The following is a 20,630-nucleotide window of genomic DNA, read 5'->3' as shown; positions in this document are numbered from 1 at the left end:
CCACCAGGCCTGGCTGTGTTACTGTGTGTCAGGCTCTGGTGGCTTGGTGTCCCCAGGGAACAGAGCGTTTCTGCCCCAGTGCCTGGGACACACTCCCTCTCTGCAGGTCATTTGGCTCTGGGTGTTTCTTGGGTGTTGAAGCGTGGTGCCCTTCCCCAGGAAAAGAAATAGAGGGCAAAGCTGTGCCTGGCATAGCTCCAGATCCAGGTGCTGGGAGATCTTGGCAAAAGCACAGGGCCCTGTCTGTTTTCTGAGCAATGAGGGGGCCTTGGCAGGAGCAGGGCAGAGAGTAGAAGAGCTCTGGCTGGTCTTCCCTCAAGAAGCAAATCTCTTTGAGTCCTGTCTTAGAGCACCAGCATTGACTGAAACACTGTCAAAAAAAAAAAAAAAAAAAAAAAAAAATCAGCATCACGTGGCCTTAGGAGGGGCCAAACCCTTGGTCTGGGCACATGGAGGTCCATGTGCTGTGTCCACAGGGATGGTATCTGTGCTGCTCAGCTGAGCTGGTGAAGCCCTGGGCCTGGCTCTGTCCCATCCATGTGGCTAAAATTCAGGTTCTGGCAATGCCTGGCTCAAGGAGAGAAGCCAGAGGCAACCAGGTGCTTTCTCCCTATGCCTGCTTGGAGTGCAGGAGGCCATGGTCCCAGGTTTGCTGTTCTGCCCTGTGGGGAAGTGGTGGGCTCCCTTGGTGCTGTAAGAGGCTGAGCTCTACTGTGAGCTGAATGGGCTCTTAGCAGGGAGGAGCTGCCTTGGGAGGCACCTGGCACTGCCAAGAGAACCTCACTGGGATACAGCCCCTTGCATCTCAAGGAGAGTGAGAAGCACAGCTATGCCCCAGCTATTCCTCATCCCAGACTGATGGCCATTCCTCCAGGAGGATGTTCAAGGAGATCTTAGGGTGTACTTGGAGACACTTTGAGTGATACCTTCTTGTCCCTACTGTGGGGCTGGCATTCTCCAGCAAAATGCTTCAAGTAACAGTATCTGGGCTTGGCAAAAGGTGATGCAGCCCCTTGTTCTAGCCATGTGTTCTAGTGGCTGGTGCTGGCAGCACCTATGACTGGTGTTGAGAGTTCAGCTGGGATGGATTTGTGGTGCTAGCAGGTTAGCTTGTCATTATACATCCATTCTCCTGAAAGGCAGCTGCTGCTGGGAAGAAAATGGCTGTGACTTCAGAGGGACACAGGGAAGAGAATGAAAGGATGCAGGTGAAACTGTATGTTTGTTCTGGCATGGACACACTCTTTCTTCCACTGCACCAGGCTGATTCTTGCTGTTGGTTGCTTCTTTTGCTTCCCAGTGGTTGATAGTGCACACAAGTCATGGTACAAGTCTCCCTCGGGGATGGAGGAGGGAAACAGCAACCTTCCAGGCCGGCAGAGCACAGCATGTTACCACTTCAGCATCAGCCCATAACTGAGGGCATTCACTTGCTTTCCTACCCACTTTGATGCAGGCCTCATGGGGTGCTGGAGGAGCTGGTCTTTACAAAAAGTTCTTGTTGAGGTTTTGGACCCTTGGTTTGTTATGCTGCAGCACTGATCTGCCCTGCTGCTAGTGCTCCCTAGGTGCGGTAGTGTTGAATCTCAACAGGTCTTGTTCTGGCTGGTTGCTGGCAGTGCCCTTCCCCAGCAGTGGTGGTGGCTTTTGAGCTGTCCAGCTTGCAGGGACTGGTCATGACAGCCTGTAATTACAAATCTTAATGGAAATGTAGTGAAAGAACAGCCCGTTTTCTGGGACAGATGAAGTCAGGCAGCAAGCACAGCTGATGCTGGCTTCCCACGTGCATGTTGTAGGGATGCAGAATTTGCCAGACCGGGATGCCAGGAGGGGTTTGCACTTGAGTGTTGCTGCCTCTGAGCATCCATTTTGGGGTTTTTGTTCATCTGCCTGGCCCTGTTGTCTCCAGCCTTCAGAGCAGTACTCACTTCTGGCTTGGGGTGCACTGACAGTGACTTCCTGCTGGATGGGTGCTACAGTGAGCCCCCATTTGAGGGATGCATGAGGAGGGTGGTGGGGAGGGCACGATCCCCAGGGATAGGCACCATTTCCTTCTGGAGGTGCCTGGGCTGGTGAAGCCCATGAGTTGCCTCTGCCACAGAGGTACTGAGGGTGGAGGTGCCCAAGGGCTCTTTCCCACTCTGAAGGCGTTGCACCATGAGCTGCTGCTTCAGCTGACTCTTCTCCACACCCTCTTCCAGGCATCAAATCCGCAGTGCCCATGGATTATGACCACAGGGGAGCTGTGTTGCATCTGCAAATCTTCGTTGTGGATCAAGGGCACATCTGAACAGGTGAGTGCTGTGCACATGAAAGGATGGCTGTCTTTGTGCTGGGGAAAACTGGTGGGAGGCCATCACAGCTCAGGGCTGTCAGGCTCCTCATTTCTGCTTTCCTTGACAGCCATCTCTTATTGGAAGAGAACAATTCCAAGCTCTTCTCCTTATCTGTAGGGCCAGAAAGTGTCCTGTGCTGTGGGTGGAAGGGGGAGGAGGTAAACACGAGACCAGGAGCTAGCTGGAGGCCCAGAGGTTGTTGCAGTGTCTTGGAAAGCAAGGCATGAAATGGTCACCAGAAAGAAAGAGGAATTTCTTCCTGTGCAAAGGGTTTCATACAGGAAGACATGCAAAAGGGATGTAAAATCAAGCCAGGTATGAGAGTGCACAGATCAGCTTAATTTTTTTGTAGTTTAAAATGGAAATCAAGGTGTTAGCACTGCCTGAGGTGGCTGAAAGGTATGTGGGCTTTGGTTTGGGAGGCTGGGAAAGGCTGAGCCTAAATGCTGCCTTCCCTGCCTGTGCAACCCTGCAGACAGGAAGCACCCTCCTGCCCTTCTCCCAGGAGGCATCTGAATCAGCCCAGCCCTGCATCTCCCCCTTTCTTCCCCTCAGAGCCACTGTGGACACTGAAGAACTGGAGAGGACGTTGCAGAGGTTTGGAGGCACACCGTGATGGTGGGAGCCATTCCACGGCAGCCACGCCGCTTCTGGGGGGTGCCTGACTGGCAGGTGTCTTCAGCTAATTGTGCCAACGACCGCCTGCTGCGGGGCAGGGAGGTTAATCTGGAGCAAAGCAGGATCCTGCTGCAGAGGGGTAAGTGTGGGGGGCAGCCAGGACAGGCTGCAGTGTTGTGGGCCACAGAGAGGGGTTGAGGTTGGCAGGGACATCTGGAGGTTATCTGGACCAGCCCCACCTAGAGCCATTGCCCAGGACTTTGTCGTGATGACTTCCGGATATCTCCAAGGATGAAGATTCCACAACCTCTCTAGGGAGCTGGTTATAGTGCTCAGTCACTTTTTTTGCACTTTCTCAGATGTGGCCTCACGAACACTGAGCAGAGAGGGAGGATCAGATTGCTCAACCTGCTGTTAATGCTGTGCCTGTTGCACTATTGTTTTTCTTTGCTGCAAGGGCACATTGCTGGCTCATGGTTAACTTGGCACCCACCAGGACCCCCAGGGACTTTTCTGTTGTGCTGCTTTCCAGCCAGTCAGTCCCCAACATATCCTGGTACATGGTTATACCTTTTATTACTCCTTCTAAACAGACTCCCTGGTCTTGAGCACCTTGGCCTGCCATTTTTCCACCCTCATCCCAGCAGGGTCAAAATAGCATATGCAGGCTCACTCTCCACATAGCCTTGATCCACTTGGAGGACAAATTTCCCTGTTGCTTTCTTGCCCCTAAGCCTTTGCTCCACAAGATCAGGCATAGCTGCAAAGACAGGCAAAAGGCAGAGCTGCCAGGCATGGGCAGTTTGTCCTCAGTCTGCTGGTGACTTTTCCTGCATCTCCGCAGCTCTTGCAGCCATCAGTATTTTTCCTGCCTGAAACAAACCAACATGTGGACAGGATTCTCACAGCTCTCAAACTGGACTGAAAATCAAAAGTGAGGCACCGTGCTGCACAAAGAAGGGCAGGCCCTTGGAGCTGGCAGGAGTGGGTGGATGGTGACCCTGGTACCTCCCAGCTGCTCATTGAAGTTGCTGGAGATGTCTGGTCCAAGCTGGCAGAGGTAACAGGGATGTTAGGCCAGGTTCCTGTCCTTGCCATGGGGCTGGCACTAGCCCTGCCTCCTCCAGTGCACGTGGCTGGGACGGGTTGTCTTGGCCAGCACTGGGAGATGATGCTGCCCAAAGGGGTGATTAAAGGCCTGAGCCCCTGAAACTAGTCTGACCTGCCTGACTCCTCCACTCCACAACAGCACAAGGGTGTCCCTGGCAGAGGGCAGGCATTGCCCTCCCCACCTGTCCAGACTTGTCCACAGGAGTCTTCTGCCTGTCTGGAGACTTCTCTCCTTGCCCGAGCCAGGAAGGAAGTGCTGAACCTGCAGGTGGGTGATGCCTCAGGGTTTCCCAAAAAGCCACATCAACCGTTTTCCTCTTCATGTCCCTGGAGAGGGTGGTACAAGTAGGCTGTGTGAGGAGCCATGTTCCAGTGGGTCCCTAGCAGCCAGAAGCCTGGATGAGGATGGAAATCCTGGACTGATCCTCATCCTTCTGCTCTCCTTTTTTTTCCAGATGCTGTGCTGCAGAGCACCTCATAGTAGGGCGCTCACACAGAGAGCCTGAGTGAGAGAAGACCTGGCTCCCACCCCCTGCCCTTGCACTCTGACCTGTGGCACTTTACAGTCCCCCTCCTGCTGCTGCATGGGCTCCGCTCGGAGTCCCAGCAAGTGAGGCTCCATGCGACACATCCACACAGAGACGTCTCTGCCCCCGGAGCGCAGCACAGACCCCAGCCTGTCCCGGCCCAGTGGGGAGACACCGACACCCTTGGAGCCTTCCTCGCAGTGCTGCATGCACCGCAGCATCCTCATGGGCTACAATGAGACAGAGATCAAGCGCCAGAAGGTTTACCAGGTGTCCATCTTCTCCCATCTCTCCAGCTCCTCTGAGAGCACGGAGCAGCGGGCAGGCACCCGGCCAGCTGTCAAGAGGGGATACCCTGAGCAGCGAACTTTGGAGGGGGGGCGAGATCCCAAACGAACTCATTGGGGTGACAGGGGGCTGGATGGGAGCCCTGGGCAGGCTTCTCTGGATGATGACAATACTTTTGAAGATGGTCTGCTGGTGGAGGAGCTCTCCCTTTGCGGCTCTGCCCAGCACTTCTCCCACAGTGGGCTGCGAGTAGTGGAGCACCGTTGTGAGGGCAGCCCCAGCCACAGCCCCAAGGCAAGCAGAGAGGACAAGTTGCAGGATGTCTCCTCCTCCTCCTCATCTTCCTCCTCCTCCTCCTGGCCCCAGCATATTGCTTGCAGTACTTTGCACATGAGAGACAGTTGCCCTGTCTCATCAGGGGATCAGCCCATAGACTATGGAGAGAATGGGGAGCCGGCAAGTGGCCACAATGTACTTCACCTTGAATTGCACAGTATTGCACAAACAACCCAGTTGGACCCTGGTGGGAAGAGAGAGAAGCCAGGGAGCAGCCCAGCTCACACCAGCAGGGCTAGTGGAGAAGTGGAAGGGCCAGCAGTGGCCAATGGGTGCATGGAGTCCCCAGTTCTGCAGACAGTGCTCAGCCCCGAGCCCAGCAACCTGAGCTCCCAGGAGATGACACCCTGTAGGAGCAGCCAGCTCAGCAGCACCTGCTCAGCCAAAAGGAAGTTGCTGCCTGCTGGCGAGGTTATGGCCGACTCCTGCTCTGAGGATGAGAGCCTGTCCCCACCAGCAAGGAAGAAGAGGGTCCTGCCATGCCATCCTGCACCCACAGCCTGCCGCAGCACTGATGCCAAGGGAGCTCCGTTCTGGAATCACCTGCTTCCTGCAGCCAGGGTGAGCACTGCTCATGTGGGGAGGTAGGGAATGACCTGGGGATGCTCAGAGCTCAGGACTGTGCTTGTAGGCAGTGTGGTCCACTGTGGCACCATACCCTGTTCTGTCCCTGAGCTGCAGTAATGGTGTGAGCAAGGCAGTAGCTGACAGTCAGCCCTGGCACACATGCTCTATTTTAACCAGCTCTTGACATCTTGTTGTCACTGGATCCTCTGCATGTAACCGGCTTTCTCTCCTGGAGAGCCTTGATTGGAGAGGAGACAACCTCCTCATGGCAGCGAGAGCTGGATATGTAATGAAGCCCCATTTGGTGTCTGGTGGCTTCATGTTAAGCCATGATATTACCAGCAAGCTTGGGAAGAGCAGCTGGCCTCTGCCTACCTGATGAGGAGGAAGGCAGATGTGTGGGATGACTTGAACTCCTGCCCATGATGTCCATTAGAGCAAGTGTCCGGTGGCAGGCAGTGGGACTGGACATGCTTTGACCGAGGAGCCACTGGCTTTTCTGCCATTCTGAGGTGCCTGTGCCATGTCCCCAAGGTGCCACAAGCTCTCAGCAATGGGGCAGACCTGTGAGGTTTGCAACCCCCCTAGCAGCTCAGGAGCTGCCTGCGATTCCTCCTTTCTTACCCTGCCCTTCTTATCAGCCCCTCCCTGTCCTGCCAGCTGAGGCTGCAGCAGGCTCAGACCAGACCTAGCACCTTCTTTTTCCCTGGGGCATCCCATGGTGTGGGGACCCAGAGGAACTGATGTCAGAGCTACCCTGGCTTCTTGCTGTGTGGAGATGGGACACACCATCCATGGCACACAGCTCCATCCCTGCCTGCCTTTTTTGTGACTCTCCCCCAGCCCAGCTGCCCCCAGCACTTTCCTTGCAGAGTGAAGCCCTCCAGCAGCTTCCCTGGGTTTTCCTGCCCAGTCATGCCGGCCAGCTCCATCATCCCTTTGTGTTGTGCTGCCCTTTGTGTGGCTTCCAGAAGGGAAAGCCCCTGAAAAAGGGACATCTTTAAAAGGAGGCTCAGTGTGACTGTGGCTTTAACCCCCCCCACCCTACAGCTGTAGGATCCCAGCTGTGGGTAGGGGTGTGCAGCGCACTCCTCTGCCTGGTGGCACTGCTGAGGACTTTGTATGAATCACCAGGGAACAGAACTTTTCCAAGGCTGGTTAGGGAGTGTCCTCGTAGGTGTCACCCGTCCCTGGGAGGTGCAAAGGGGTGTCATTGCATGGCTCTGTCTACAGGTGTCTTGTCACTGGGGCTGCTCCTGAGACCTGCTTTGTAAAGAGGGAGCAGTGTGTTGTACCCTTGGGTACCAACACCCTCATCCCCAGCTGAGGCACTTCAGGGTTTGGGCAGCCCCGTGTCCCCACCAGATACCCCAGTTCTTGTGCTACCCTGTTGGCCACCCCTGCAGAGGCCGCTGATGGCTGCCCAAGGACAGGAGTCTGTTCCATCTGCTGGGACCCACATGGGAATATGGGGCAGGGCAAGGGGCAATGGCACCACCCAGGGGTGCATGGGCCCTGGTTGCTGCCCTAACGGGGTTCTGCATTTCATGTCCCCTCCAGAGCTCTTCAGATTGCACTGCAGTTGGGAGGAGGCTGAAGAGTGGGCTGCGCCTCAAATCGTGAGTGTCCTGGCAGCCCTGTGGGATGGGCATGGGGGCTGAGGGTGCCTGCCCACCTCAGTACCCTGCAGCCCCATGGGAGGTTCAGGTTGGGTTGAGCCCTCTTCCCTGCTCTGGCCCAGGTATCTCCCCTCCACAAGACCACAGACCGTGCGGGGGAGGTTTCTTCTTCCCCTGGGATATAGGAAAATGGGTTTAACCTCTAGTAAAGGTATGGGCAACCTGGAGAGGAATCCACATTCCCAAGGACATGAACAGTGCTCTGTGGTCTTCAGTCCAACACCAATCTTCTCTCCTCACTCCAAGGCGACATCTCCGGACCAGCCTCTGGAGGGGCACCAGGTCCCCCACGGCACCCTGGGCCACCACCACTGTCAGCCATGCTCTGCTGGGCAACTTTGAGGTAACAGTGCCCATCTGCTGGGGGTAGGTGGGTTCTGGGGGCTCCACGCAGGGCTGCTGATGAGTGTGAGAGGCTGATGGGAGCCCTGGTGTGGGGCCGGGCTGATTGTCCCCAAAAGGCCTGGCGTGCAGTGGCCACCACCCAGCTCAGCCAGCAGATCCTTGAGTGGAACCTGCTGAGATAGGTGCTGTGAGGCTGAGCTGTGGCACTCTCACTGCTTCTCTGTGTTAGATGGTTGGTGTTATCCTAGCAGTTTGGGCTGGGTCTGTCTCAGAGTGAGGTCTCTGGGCGCACAAGGGCAAGCAGTTGCTCTGGTGCAGTGAAGATGGGCATGACTTCACCTGGAGCATTGAGGCAGGGGGTAGGGCTGCTGTTTGAGATTCCCTAACGCTTCCCTCCCCTCTCAGGAGTCCATCCTGAAGGGGTGCTTTGCACCATCGGGGCGGATCGAGGGTTTCACAGCAGAGATCGGTGCGAGTGGCTCCTACTGTCCCCAGCATGTCACCCTGCCTGTCGACGTGACCTACTTCGACATCTCTGAACACAGTGCACCCTCGCCTTTCCTGGTATATGGATGTGGGGAAGCTGTGGGGGGCTGTGTACTGGCACCTTGGGGTAGCCCCTCACTCTAGGGAGTGGCTGAAGCAACTACCTGCTTGTGGAGATGGCTGCCTGTGCCAGGAGCAGTCTTTAACCCAAAAAAGCAAAAAGGGAAAGAAGAGGCCCTGGTGCTTCACAGTTGTCATTGTCATCACCTCTCTTGTCACCACCTCTCTGTTGCTGCTCCTGGTTTGGAGAGGGGCTGAGCAGGGGGACTCCTTGCTGATTTGTGTCAAGTGTTCCCAGCAAGGGAGTCTCAGACCGATACTGGTTCCCAGGTGGGCTCTTGGGGTGTTGTGTTATTTAGGAGTTGAGCTGAAGCCTAAATCCCAATAAGCCTCTCTGGTGGAAAGGCCGCTTGGGGAAACTCAGGTGAAGCAGTCAAGCTCACACATCTACACACACCAAGTGGCTAGTTCAGCTAGGAGAGGCAGAAGGCCTTGACACCAGATCAATTCCAGCTGGTTTATTTCCAGGAGCTGAAGGGAAACCCAGGGTCAAGAGGGGGGGTCATCTGCTTGTCCCTACTTAAGTGTGGGGTTCAGCAGCCAATGACCTTGAGGTATAGGGGCAGCACAAAGGGCAGGGAAGGTCAGTATCCCATAGGGGAGACAGGGCTGGTCATCGGGTCCCACAACCAATGGAGACACACCGAGGAGAGGAGAAACCAAGGGCCAGGGGCATTAGGTGCAGGGGAGGAACTGGGGCAAACTGTGTGTACAGAGCACCATTGGGAAGTCCCTCTCTCAGGCTGGGTAGGCAACTATGGTCTGTCCTGCCAAGGATAAACCCTGGGTATTACGTGAGGGGCTGCAGGGTCTCCACAGACTCTCCCTAGGCTTTCGCCCTCTCTTACATGCTGTTTATTTTGCCCCAGGGAGTGATTGACTTGGAGGCCTTGGGAAAGAAGGGTTACAGTGTCCCCAAAGCTGGGACCATCCAAGTGGTGAGTCGTTCCCTGGCCTGCAGCAGCACTGTGGGGATGGGGCTGGTTGGGCTCTGGTTGCCCTGCTTGGGGGGGGGGAGGGGGGCGGGTATGCTCCATGACGTTAGGGAGGGCAGCACCTGGAAGGGATGTCTTCTGTAGAGAGGTTACGTGGCCAGCAAGATGGCATAGCAGAGAGGGTGCTGTCAGGGAGACAAGGTGATGGGAGAATCAGGGAAGGAAGAGGTGGGTGAGGGTTTTGGCAGGAAAGTGTATGTCCAGTAGGAATGGGATGTGATGGAAGAGGAGCACATGTGTGCAGGTGGGTGGAAAGGACTGACCTATGACACTCAGGCTAAGCCTTTTAGGACTGGTGTGGGGCTTTCTGGATTCTTGGTCCAGCAGCTTCTGCTCCCAGATGCCCCATCTCTGCCCTGCATCCTTCCCACTCTCACCCCCTACCCCTCTGCCCCCAGACCTTATTTAACCCCAACAAGACTGTGGTGAAGATGTTCTTGGTGACATACGACTTCCAGGACATGCCGGCCAACCACATGACCTTCCTACGCCATCGCATCTTCCTGGTGCCCGTGGGGGAGGAGGAGGGATCCACAGTAGCCCTCAGTGACCCACTGGGCACCAGCCCACCCCGCAGGGTCCTCTGCTATCTGATGCATCTAAGGTAAAGCATGCCGGGGGATGGGCACCTTGCCACAAGGTCACCCCTGCTCTCCTCTCCGACATGTTCCAAGCCTGCAAGACAGGAGGACAAACTGGGGAGGAGCAGTGACCAGCTGCTCCTTTGGGGCGGTTGGAGCTGCCACCGTGCCCAAGGGCAGCTGTCTCTGTCCCTCTGAAAGCAACCAGAGGGTGGCCGCCTTGACCAGGGGCCAAAGTAGTTAAGGGGGTTGTGCCATCACTGAGGATGCCTGGCCCTTGCCTGGGGAGCCTGAGGTCCCTCTGCCCTGCTCATCTCCATGCAGGTTTCACAGCTCCAAGTCGGGGAAGATCTACCTTCATGATGACATTCGGCTGCTTTTCTCACGCAAGTCGATCGAGGTGGATTCGGGGATCCCCTACGAACTGAAATCCTTCACAGAGATGCCACGGAACCCCTGCTACTCACCCCGGGCCTGACCTTCTTCACCTCCCACCCCCCAGGGCCACTGGGGAGCCTCCAACCCAGCACTTTGGGGAGAGATGAGTAAAGGGCCAGCAAGCACTGCTTTGAGATATCACCCTCCCTCCTGACCGGTACAGACACCACGCTCTGCAGCAGGACTGAGATCACCCAGGGGGCTTCACCAAGAGGGGCAGCGGCTGAGGAGCAGCCCTGGCACTCCAGGGACATGCTCAAGCCTTCTGCTGGCACTGCTTCCAGTTTGGAGACTTGACTGTGGCTGAGGTGGGTGGGTGTGGAGTGAAGAGTTGGACTGGAGCTGTGAGACCACCCGCACTGCTCCCAGGAGCAGAAAGTGTGGAAGAGTTTGTATTTATTAGTATTTATTGTTGCTGGGAGCGCAGAGGAGGCTTGTGCAGAGGATCAGAGATGCTGTGCTTGTTTCTTCCCCCCAGCCCTGCCTGCACCTGGCTGCCTGTGTTCGGAGAGGACTCTGGGGACTGTGAGGATGACTAGGGACAGGGATGCCTCAGCCCATGGAAAGGAGAGTGACCCAGTGCACACACAAGGTGCAGGTCAGGGGTGTGTTAAAAGCCGTGCGACAGGCTGAGCCTCTCTGGCACCAGCTTTGCAGGGCCAGCCCAACTCCAAGCAGCTTGGGGAGGCCAGCACTTATCTTCTGAGTCTTTTAGGGCAAGCTAGACCCCAAGAGGCCTATGGCTGTCAAAGAAGTGGCTACTGCCAGGTTCCTGAAGGTAAGAGACACAGCTGCCACGTGGATGGGGACCTGGGGCTCTTTGCAGGAATATGGGGATAGCCCTCTGGGCAAGAGCCTCCAGAGCACGTGAGCTGTGGATCTGAGAAGATTGCCAAAAAAAAGGAACCTTGCACTATCTGTGTATGGGGGGTGAATCCCATGCAGGAGGTAGCTTTGGGCAGGGGTCTGCCGGCAGCATGATCAGGGGCTGGAGGATGGTCAGGAGCCCCAGCGTAGTCCCTGGGAAGCAGGGAAGCAGCAGAGTACGTCAAACTCTGGGAGCTGGGCTGGATTCTCAGGAGCAGGACTGGGAGAATCCAGACTGGGGCAATCGGGGGGCAGGGCCGAGGGTAAAACAATCTTGCACATTCCCCCTCTGTATCGCCCCTCTGCCCTCTGAGGGTCTCGGCAAGGCTCCCCGTGCCATCCCAGGCTGCGGGGATCCTCAGCCCCTCCGTTAGAGCGAACAAGAGGTGACAGGCCCGACCCCATCAACTCCCAGCCCTGCGGCTGAGACCCCAGCGCGGGGGCTCAGTGTGGGGACGGGCCAGGGCCGGGGATGGTGTGCAGGCGAGGCCCTGCTCTGCCCTTCCCGGGGGCGGCCGAGGGGCTCCGGCCCTGCTGCACTGGGCTTAGGAAGCCGGAATCTGTCCATACATTCACATTGGAGGTCTGAATCCCCCAAACGGGGGCTTTGAACCCCACAATCACCGGGGGTTGCCTCCCCCCAACTGAATCCCCCAAACCGCGGATCTGAACCGTCCCCCAGCTGGGGCTCTAAACCTCCTCAAACACCGGGGGCCGCTCCCCTCCACTGCCCTGGCCAGCGGGTCTCGGGGGCCGCCATGACACCGGAGTCCCCCTCGCCCCCCAGTCACCGGGGCTGCCCCTCTCGCCGTGGCTCTGCGGGCTCGCGAAGGCCGTGCCGGTACTTTTCGTGTTCGTTTCTAATTTAATAAACGTCCGTTTGGAGCTCCAGAACGAGACCGGGTCTGCCTCCCGCGAGGGGGGCGATATAGAATCGCGGGAGGGCGGAACTGGGGGTCGCGGCCGGAGAAGCTGGAAGGACCGATGCGGGCGGCGCACCCGGAAGCGGCGCGGCGCGGCGCAGGGGCCTTCCGGGAGTGCGGGAGAGGCGGCGGCGGCGCCGAGCGGGGCGGGCGGAGGGGACGATGCTGTCCCGGGCGGGGATCCGGGCCCGGCCCGGCCTCGGGCTGCTGCAGGTGCGGGAAATAAAGGCGGGTGGGGAGGGAACGGGGAGAACTCGGGGGTTGCCCACGTGGGGAAGGTCCGGGTAGTGGGTGCCGGAGGGGCCGGGAGGAGGGGTGTGGGCTGAGATGAGGGGGATGGTGTTGGGGGTCTGGGAGGTGTTGGAGGGGAACTGGGCAGGGACGGGGTAAAGCGGTGTTGTTGGGACGCAGAGCACGGACGGGCCTGGGGGTCGGAGGTGGGGTTTAGTGGGGTGGTGGTTTCGCGGGTCCGAGGAAGAGGTGAGGGGGAATTGGGCGGGGATGGGGATACGGGGCGGGGAATTAGAGTGGGCTGCGGACAAATGGTATCGGGGAATTGCGGAGATTGGGGCGGTCTGTGGTGTTGGGGCTCCGGGAAAGTGCTGGGGTGGTGGTGAGGAGCTGGGAAGGAACAGGGCTGTGAGGACACGGCGGGGTGAAAAGGATAAATGGGTACGGGGGGTTTGGGGGGGAGTCGGTGGGCTGTTTAGGGTCCGGTGAAGGGCTGGCGGTGTCGGGGCTCGGTGGGGGAGAGCTGGGCAGGGATGGGGAAGGGGGTGCGGTGGGGCATGCAGTGGACAGACGGGTATGGGGGAGTGAGCAGGAGCAGTGGCGGGGCAGTGGGGTAGTGTTGGTCTGGGGAGGGCCGGGCAGGGATAGAGCTGAAGGACGGGCCGTGGTGTAGAGAAGAGACAGGTATAGAGAGGCTGAAGACGGTGGCCAGTGGGGGAGTGTTTGGGGCTGGGAAGGGCTGGGGTGTGGGCAGGGCAGTGGACAGGGAGAGGGGGGTGGTGTAGAGGACAAGTGAGTCAGGTAACTGAGGAGGTGGGGTCCAGTGGGCCGGTGCTCTTGAAGGTTTGGGGGACACCGTGCATGGGGAGGAGCTGGGCAGAGAGGGAGGTGTGAGGAGGAGGGCTGCAGAGGACAAATGAGGATATGAGTGGGAGTGAGAGAGAGGGGTCTTTGGGGGGTTGTTGGGGGTTTGGGGAAGTGCTGGGATGGTGGTGGTGAGCTGGGGAGGGATTGGGGTACAGGGTGACATTGCAAAGGGTGTGGACAAATGGGAGGGCCCATGGGGGTGACTGTACGTAGGGAGTGGTGAGGTGGGGCTGGGTTGTTGTAGAAGAAATGGATGTGTGGAGGTGTGAGCTGGGTTAGGATGTGGGGAGGTTGAGGGAAGCTGTGTGAGTGAGGATCTGTGGGGAGGAGGGTGGGGAAATGCCTGGAAAAACAGCTTTTTGTGGGAAGCCCTGGTGGCAGCCAGAACTGGGGAGGGACAGGTTGTTGAAAAGGGGCGATCTGGGGCTGAGGTGAGGGAGAGGACTGGAGGGAGTGGACCTGCACAGGTTATAGGGGCTGAGTGGGGCAGAAGAGGCACACATGCTCACACCTTCATTGCCCTTTATGGTGGCAGGGAGGCTTTATTCCCTGCTATGGGGTGGATGTGAGAGGAGTGGAGATGTGCAGAAGACACTGGCATAGGAGTGAGCCCCTCTGCACCAGTGGAGAAGACTGTCCCTGGTGCCCAGGCCTCATCCCTGTGGGAGCACCCTTATAGTACGGGCTTGTTTGGGGCATTGTTTCCTGCCCTGCTCTCCTGCTCATGAGCCCAGATGGGGTAACAGGTGTGGAAATGGGCTCTGAGGTGCCAGCAGCTGGTCTCAACCCCCTCCGTCTCCTTCCCCCAGAACTCCCAGCAGCTGAAGTGTGTGGCACGGCTGGCCCCAGCTCCATCCCGCTGGAACTCCGGGCTGCCCATGAACATCGGGGTGCTCTTTGTGCCCCAGCAGGAGGCCTGGGTGGTGGAGAGAATGGGCAAGTTCCACCGAATCCTCGAGCCTGTAAGGAGCAGCTTTTCTGCCCTTCTGGATTCAGCAGGTTCCTAAAGCTGTAGCGCGGCGTGTCCTTTGCAGGATCTGAGAGGGGTGGTGGGCTTAGTTTCTCAGGTTGAAATCCTTTTGGCTGCCTGTGGACTAATTTTCTTTGGTGAGGTGTTAAAAGCACCGAGTAACTGAAATTTCCTGTGTGTAAAACATGTTTGCAGTGTGTGGTTTGGCCTTTGTTTGCATGACTCTCTCTAGTCTGTCAGCCATCTAATCCCACCCTTTTCCCAGGGTTTGAACTTCCTCATCCCTCTCTTGGATCGGATTCGTTACGTCCAGAGTCTCAAAGAAATCGTCATTAATGTCCCAGAGCAGTCAGCTGTCACATTGGGTGAGGAACAGCTTCTATGTCCTGCCCCTTTCTTTCTGCTTCATCTGGGGTGAGCAAGAGACAATGTCAGGATGAGTGGAATTGCCTCAAGGTCCTGCACTCAGCCCTGCGCCTGGGTACCCAGGCTTGGCCATAAAATCACAAGATCACTGAATGATTTGGGTTAGAAAGGACCCTGAAGTTCATCTTGTTCCAATCACCTACGATGGGTAGGGGAGATCTTCCACTCAACTGGCTTGCTCAAGGCCCTGTCCAGCTTGGCCTTGAACACTTCCAAGGACAGGGCATCCACAGCTTCTCTCAGCAACTCACTTGAGTGCATCACCATCCTCACAGTAAAGAGCTTTTTCCTAACATCTAATCTAAGTCTGTCTTCCTGTCCTCCATCAGCTTAAGGCCATTCCCCCATGTCCCATCCCTCTGCAGCTCTCTTTAGGTACTGGAAGGCTGTTGCTGTGAGTGGGGGCACCCCAGGAGCTTCCACTGCTCTCTCTGGGCTGCAGCTGCCCCTTCTTGCTGACTTGAATGCACCTGGCTAGAAATAAAATTTTCAGGTGCTTTCATTAATTGAACCACAAAAGAAATTTCTGTTTCTGTAAAAAACCATTTTAGAACAGGTTAATGGATATAATGTTTATGGACAGCTTTGTTATATTTCTAGTTTTAAGTGGTTTGTTTTGTTTTTTTCCTCCTTAAATCTTCATTTATGAGCGCTACTGTGTGAAATGCTTCTATCTGGAAAATCAAAACCTTTGGTGTATTAAAACATCACGACATTGTCCAGGGAATGTAAGGTCCTTTTACAAAGCCTTTAGATAAGAAGATCTATTTCAGCCAATCCTCTTCTGTGCCATGCTGCTATGCCAGGGTGAAAAAGGATGAGCCTGCCCAGCTGTGCTGTGGAAGAGGGGGTTTCCCTGTTTTGTTTGTGCTGCTTCAGTAAACAAGGTGTGTTGTTCTCTCCTGACAGATAACGTCACCCTGCAGATCGATGGTGTGCTCTACTTGCGAGTTATGGACCCCTACAAGGTACCATCCCTGCCCCATGGGCACCTTTCTCCTGTTTCTGCCCTCTCCCTGCTCCCCAAAATGTTGGCTTTGTGTCCTGCCTGGCAGGTGGGCTGGTAACTCTGACTCCTCCCAAGGCTCCAGACTCCACATTTTCAGCAGGGGTGTCTGGCAGATATCTTGCTTTAGCACTCTGTCTCTCCTGCCTTGTTCAGGGTCCCTCTTGGCATTCCTATCCACTCTGTTTTGTTCTGCTCTTCAGGCCAGCTATGGGGTGGAAGATCCTGAGTACGCAGTGACCCAGCTGGCCCAGACCACCATGAGATCTGAACTTGGCAAACTTTCCCTCGACAGAGTCTTCCGGGTGAGCTGGGGAGGTGGATTACGGAGCTGGCAGTGCCTCCCAAAATCCCAGAACAGCCTGCATGTCCAGGCTGATGTGCTTAACAGCAAAATGTCCTTTGCTTAGAGGGCTTACGGCTTCTGTTTCAGTTGACCTGTTGGTGAATCCTTGGAGATGGGTCTTGTTTCAGTTGTTTTTTTAACAGGAGTTATTTTTTGCCCTGCCCTGCATTATTTGGAGGAGGTGATGGGTGGCATGTGCCCTGACTCTGCTGGTCCAGTTGCCTTTCTCGAGTCAGTGACTCTTTGCTCAGTCCCAGTGATGAATATCCCTGACCTGGGTCATGGGGTTCTGTAATCCTTGTGCTGCATTTGCTGGGAAGAAACTAGAGTTGCTGGCATTCTCTTGTATCTATATGTATGTCAGATGTTGTATCCCAGCAGCTTCAGTATGGGACACTGCCCTCCCTAGTAGATGGTGACCCCTTCAAGACCTGCAGGAAACACCTGACCCTGCCTGAAACCTGTGGAGATGTTTTTTTCTGGCAGACCTTGGCCTGTCTATTTCCTTCCTGACACCTCTCTCATGCTAAGCCCCTCTTCTCTGCTTTCTGCTATTTCTTTTGTGCTTCCCAGGAGCGGGAGTCCCTCAATGCCAGCATCGTGGATGCCATCAACCAGGCTTCAGACTGCTGGGGCATCCGGTGTCTGCGCTACGAGATCAAGGACATCCATGTGCCCCCACGTGTGAAGGAATCCATGCAGATGCAGGTGAGGCTCTCTGCGAGGGAGGTCTGGAACAAGAGGGAAACTTCGTCTTCCCCGTTGCATTACAGAATCACAGAATCAATAAGGTTGGAAGACTTCAGATCATCAAGTCCAACCTATGACCAAGCACTTCCTTGTCATCCAGACGATGGCACCAAGTGCCATGTCCAGTCTTTGCTTAAAGACCTTCACAAACAGTATCTACCTCTCTGGTAGCCCATTCCGATGTCTAATTGCCCTTTCTGTGAAGATATTCTTCCTAATGACCAGCCTAAACCTCCCCTGGTGTTGCTTAAGACTATGTCCTCTCATTCTGTTGCTGACTACCTGGGAGAGGAGGCCAACTCCCAAGTCACTGCAACCTCCTTTCAGGTAGTTGTAGAGAGATAAGGTCTCCTCAGAAGACCTTGTCTCCTCTTGTCCAGACAAAACAACTGCAGCTCTCTCATGGGCTCCTCATCAGACTTGTGCTCCAAATCTTCCCCCGCTCCTTTGCTTTTCTCTGGACACACCAGCACCTCAATGTCTCTCTTGATCTGAGGTGCCCAGAGCTGGACACAGGACTCAAAGTGTGGCCTCGCCAGTGCCGGGTACCAGGGGATGATCACTTCCCTGGTCCTGCTGGCCACACTATTGCTGATACAGGCTGTGGTTCGTTATTGTTACCTGTCCAGAGCTGGCAGGACCCTCCCCTTGCCTCAGGAGGGCACTTTGGCTGCAGATGTGGAGCTACTGAGTAAGTAACTCCTGTCATAATTTTTGTGGTGGCCCCTGCTTGCAACATACAAGCCCAGCCAGCTCCCTTTAAAATCCCTACTGGGCTTTGTGGGGAAGCAAATATCAGAGCTGAAGGTCTCCCCTTGAGTAAAGCTGGACACCAGATATCTGGCTGGAAGAGGAGGGGGAAACAACTGTCCACATAGGTGGGGACAGGGCTGGGAAGGGCTCTGTGGCGTGAGGAGCAGAACTAGCCCCCACTGAGACCACACAGTGTTGTGTAGCTGTATTTTCATGCTTTAAGCCATGCTTCCCCCAGCAGAACAGAGAAGCATGTCCTTGCCCCATGGATGGGATTTCCCCAACACAGCCGTGGCAGGCTGATGTCTGACCTGTGTTTGCAGGTGGAGGCAGAGCGACGGAAGCGGGCAACAGTGCTGGAGTCAGAGGGGACGAGGGAGTCAGCTATCAACGTGGCTGAAGGCCAGAAGCAGGCCCAGATCTTGGCATCTGAAGCTGAGAAGGCCGAACAAATCAACAAAGCTGCTGGTAGTGCCTGGGACGAAAACATGGGGTTCTCTGGACTGAAGGGTGGTGCTGCAGGGGAGGGACTGCATCACTGTGAGCCAGGCTTCCTCGGCCACTCTGATCCTTCCTTGCTGGTGCCTCAGGTTAAGCTTCAGTTGATGTTGCTACCCTGCCCCAGCCTCTTGGCAGCAGGAGGCATGTGATAGTGCTGCTGTTGGGAAAGAGACCACCCTGCCTGCATGAAGTTGTCTTGATTCACTCCCTGAAGTGCTCAGAACTCAGTCTTTGCGAGTGCTTTCTCATTATTCTGATGCACACCCTGCTGTGGTTTGTTGCAGGCGAAGCCAATGCCATGCTGGTCAAGGCCAGGGCCAAGGCAGAGGCAATTCAGCTCCTGGCAGCTGCTCTGGCACAGCAGGTGAGTGATGGCTACCGAGAGCAGCCACTGTCTTGGTGCTGCCCCTGGGAGTGGTGAAACTGGGAGCAGGGTGGCACCTGGCTTTCTCCTGGATACTGCCTGGCACCTTCAGCAGCACCAGGGAGTGAGGATCTTTGCTGGACTGGGGTGGGCTGGGGATACAGGCAGGGATGAGCTGTTGGTGGCACGTGACTTGTCCCTCTGTCCCCAGCACGGCAATGCTGCTGCCTCCCTGTCTGTGGCAGAGCAGTATGTGAACGCTTTCTCCAAGATTGCCAAAGACTCCAACACTGTTCTGCTGCCCGCCAACACCGGCGATGTCACCAACATGGTCGCACAGGTCAGTGTAGCCCTGTGTGTCCTGGGCTGCGTCCAGAGTCCTGTGGTCAGCAGGTCAAGAGAGGGGGTTCTGCCCCTCTGCCCTGGTGAGGCCCACCTGGAGCTCTGCATCCAGCTCTGGGGTCTCAGCACAGAAGGGACAGGGACCTGTTGGAGTGAGCCCAGAGGTGGCCACCAAGATGGTCAGAGGGATGGAGCACCTCTCCTGTAAGGAAGGGCTGAGAGAATTTGGATTGTTCAGCCTGGGGAAGAGAAGGGTCTAGAGAGACATTGTAGCACTTTCCTGTACCTAAAAGGGACTTCCAAGGAAGATTGAGAGATACTTCACGAGGGCATGTCATGATAGGATGAGGAGGAATGGCTTTAAACTGAATGTGTAAGTTGAGATTAGATTTTAGAAAGAAATTCTTTCCTGTGAGGATGAGGAGGCACTGGAACAGATTGCACAGAGAAGCTGTGGATGCCCCATCCTGGGAGGTGTTCAAGGTCCTCTCTCTGGTTGCCCAGAGCCCCATTCAACCCAACCCTGCCTGTGGTGAGAGGTTAGAAAAAGAGGATCTTTAAGCTCCTTTCCAACCCAAGCTGTTCTGTTCTCACCTGAGTGAGTCTTGCTCTGGGGAGGTGAAGAGGGCACTAGGCTCGGGCCTGGCTCTCTCCTTCTCTTCTTATGACTGTCTTGTTGCTTCCAGGCCCTGGGGATTTATACCACACTGACCAAGCCACAAGCTGTGAAGACCCAAGATGATATGCCCTCAGCCCACGAGGACTCCCACTCTCCTGCCACAGAAGTGCTGAAGGCAGAACAGGGCAGCTCCAGCTAACAGGACTGGAAGGATCCCATACTCTCTCCCAAAGCCTGCCAGCAGTCCTGTTCTGCTGCAGGCAGTCGCTCTTGTTCCCTTAGTCCCTATTTTGTATTGGATTTAAATAATGTAATAAATCGTAACAGTGCTTCTGCAGCACATTCCCTTGTGCTTGGGTGCCTGACCCCAGCATTTGATGCCTAAGGGGGACCATCGCTCCTCAGCAGGCTCTTGGTGGGATCTCCCATGGACATGCAGGGACATACACGAGTTAAAAATTAGATAATACGAAAAAATTCTTCCTGTGAGGGCAGTGAGGCACTGGGACAGGTTGTCCTGGGAAGCTGTGGATGCCCGATCCCTGGAAGTGTTCAAGATCAGGCTGGATGAGGCTCTGAGGAACCTGTTTGAATTAAAGCTGTCCATGCCCACAGCAAGGGGCTTGAAACTAGATGATCTTCAACCCTACCACAGGGCGAGGGCCGCCTCTATCGATTAATTAACTGATTAATTAAAACACCACTTTCGCCTTTATGCGTGTGCCTCGCCTTAAGGGGCGCTGGGACCTCCTGGCCGCCAGGGGATGCTGCTGCCCCGCGCCGCCACCCGCGGTGCCGCTCTAGCGCCGGCGTCGCCACGCGCGGCGCTTCCGGGAGTGGCGGGCGCCGGGAGCCGCAGGTGGGACGGGACGGGACGGGAACGGGGTCTGGGGGAGCAAAAAGGGGCTGTGAGGGACTGGGGGGGCGGGAGGGGAAGCTGGTACGAGGGGCACACAAGGGTGGCGCGGGTGTGAGGTGGCGAACTGGGAGTCTGGGGTGCAGGCGAGGGGCTGGGGGAGTGCGAAGGGGAATGGGCGTACCGGAGCTGGGCGGGAGGGAGGGAGGGAGCAGGACTCGGCGGGAAGGGGATGCAAGGAGTTGCGTGGGGCAGTTGCCAGGACACGGAGGGGGACCAAGTAAAGTCAGATCAGGCTGATGCGGGTTACTGCGGGACGGGTGGGTGCGAGAGGTGTTGGGCCAGAGATGAGTGCTGGTAGGGAGTGGTTCCTGCCCAGGTAG

General features: G+C 56.3%; 2 protein-coding genes across 3 annotated transcripts in view; both read left to right on the top strand.

Moving 5' to 3' along the window:
* Positions 1-10,760, top strand: part of ATOSB (atos homolog B) — a 32,383-nt gene extending 21,623 nt beyond the window's left edge. The window contains exons 2-10 of the mRNA XM_066180964.1: positions 2,202-2,294; positions 2,892-3,093; positions 4,520-5,776; positions 7,343-7,401; positions 7,708-7,804; positions 8,212-8,370; positions 9,282-9,350; positions 9,806-10,011; positions 10,313-10,760. Coding sequence (XP_066037061.1) covers positions 4,685-5,776; positions 7,343-7,401; positions 7,708-7,804; positions 8,212-8,370; positions 9,282-9,350; positions 9,806-10,011; positions 10,313-10,466 — 1,836 coding nt within the window. The 5' untranslated portion in view covers positions 2,202-2,294; positions 2,892-3,093; positions 4,520-4,684 and the 3' untranslated portion in view covers positions 10,467-10,760. The remainder of the gene's footprint in view (positions 1-2,201; positions 2,295-2,891; positions 3,094-4,519; positions 5,777-7,342; positions 7,402-7,707; positions 7,805-8,211; positions 8,371-9,281; positions 9,351-9,805; positions 10,012-10,312) is intronic.
* Positions 10,761-12,308: 1,548 nt separating this feature from the next.
* STOML2 (stomatin like 2) lies at positions 12,309-19,720 on the top strand. 2 transcript variants are annotated; one of them, XM_066180965.1, is made up of 10 exons: positions 12,309-12,429; positions 14,124-14,276; positions 14,550-14,649; positions 15,620-15,678; positions 15,920-16,021; positions 16,636-16,770; positions 17,889-18,033; positions 18,351-18,430; positions 18,642-18,770; positions 19,459-19,720. In XM_066180965.1, exons 1-10 carry the CDS (start codon positions 12,379-12,381, stop codon positions 19,588-19,590), a joined length of 1,086 nt encoding a protein of 361 aa, XP_066037062.1. In that variant the 5' UTR covers positions 12,309-12,378; the 3' UTR covers positions 19,591-19,720. The 2 variants fall into 2 exon arrangements, with proteins under 2 accessions (XP_066037062.1, XP_066037063.1); XM_066180966.1 differs by lacking the exon at positions 14,124-14,276 and having other exon boundaries at positions 12,323-12,429.
* The last annotated feature ends 910 nt before the right edge of the window (positions 19,721-20,630 follow it).

Source organism: Chamaea fasciata, unplaced genomic scaffold, assembly GCF_029207755.1.
Source record: "Chamaea fasciata isolate MVZ Bird 193981 ecotype frontalis unplaced genomic scaffold, bChaFas1.0.hap1 SCAF_4, whole genome shotgun sequence".
Classification (NCBI taxonomy): domain Eukaryota; kingdom Metazoa; phylum Chordata; class Aves; order Passeriformes; family Sylviidae; genus Chamaea; species Chamaea fasciata.
Note: the sequence above shows the minus strand (reverse complement) of the source record. Positions and strands in the feature narration are given on the sequence as shown.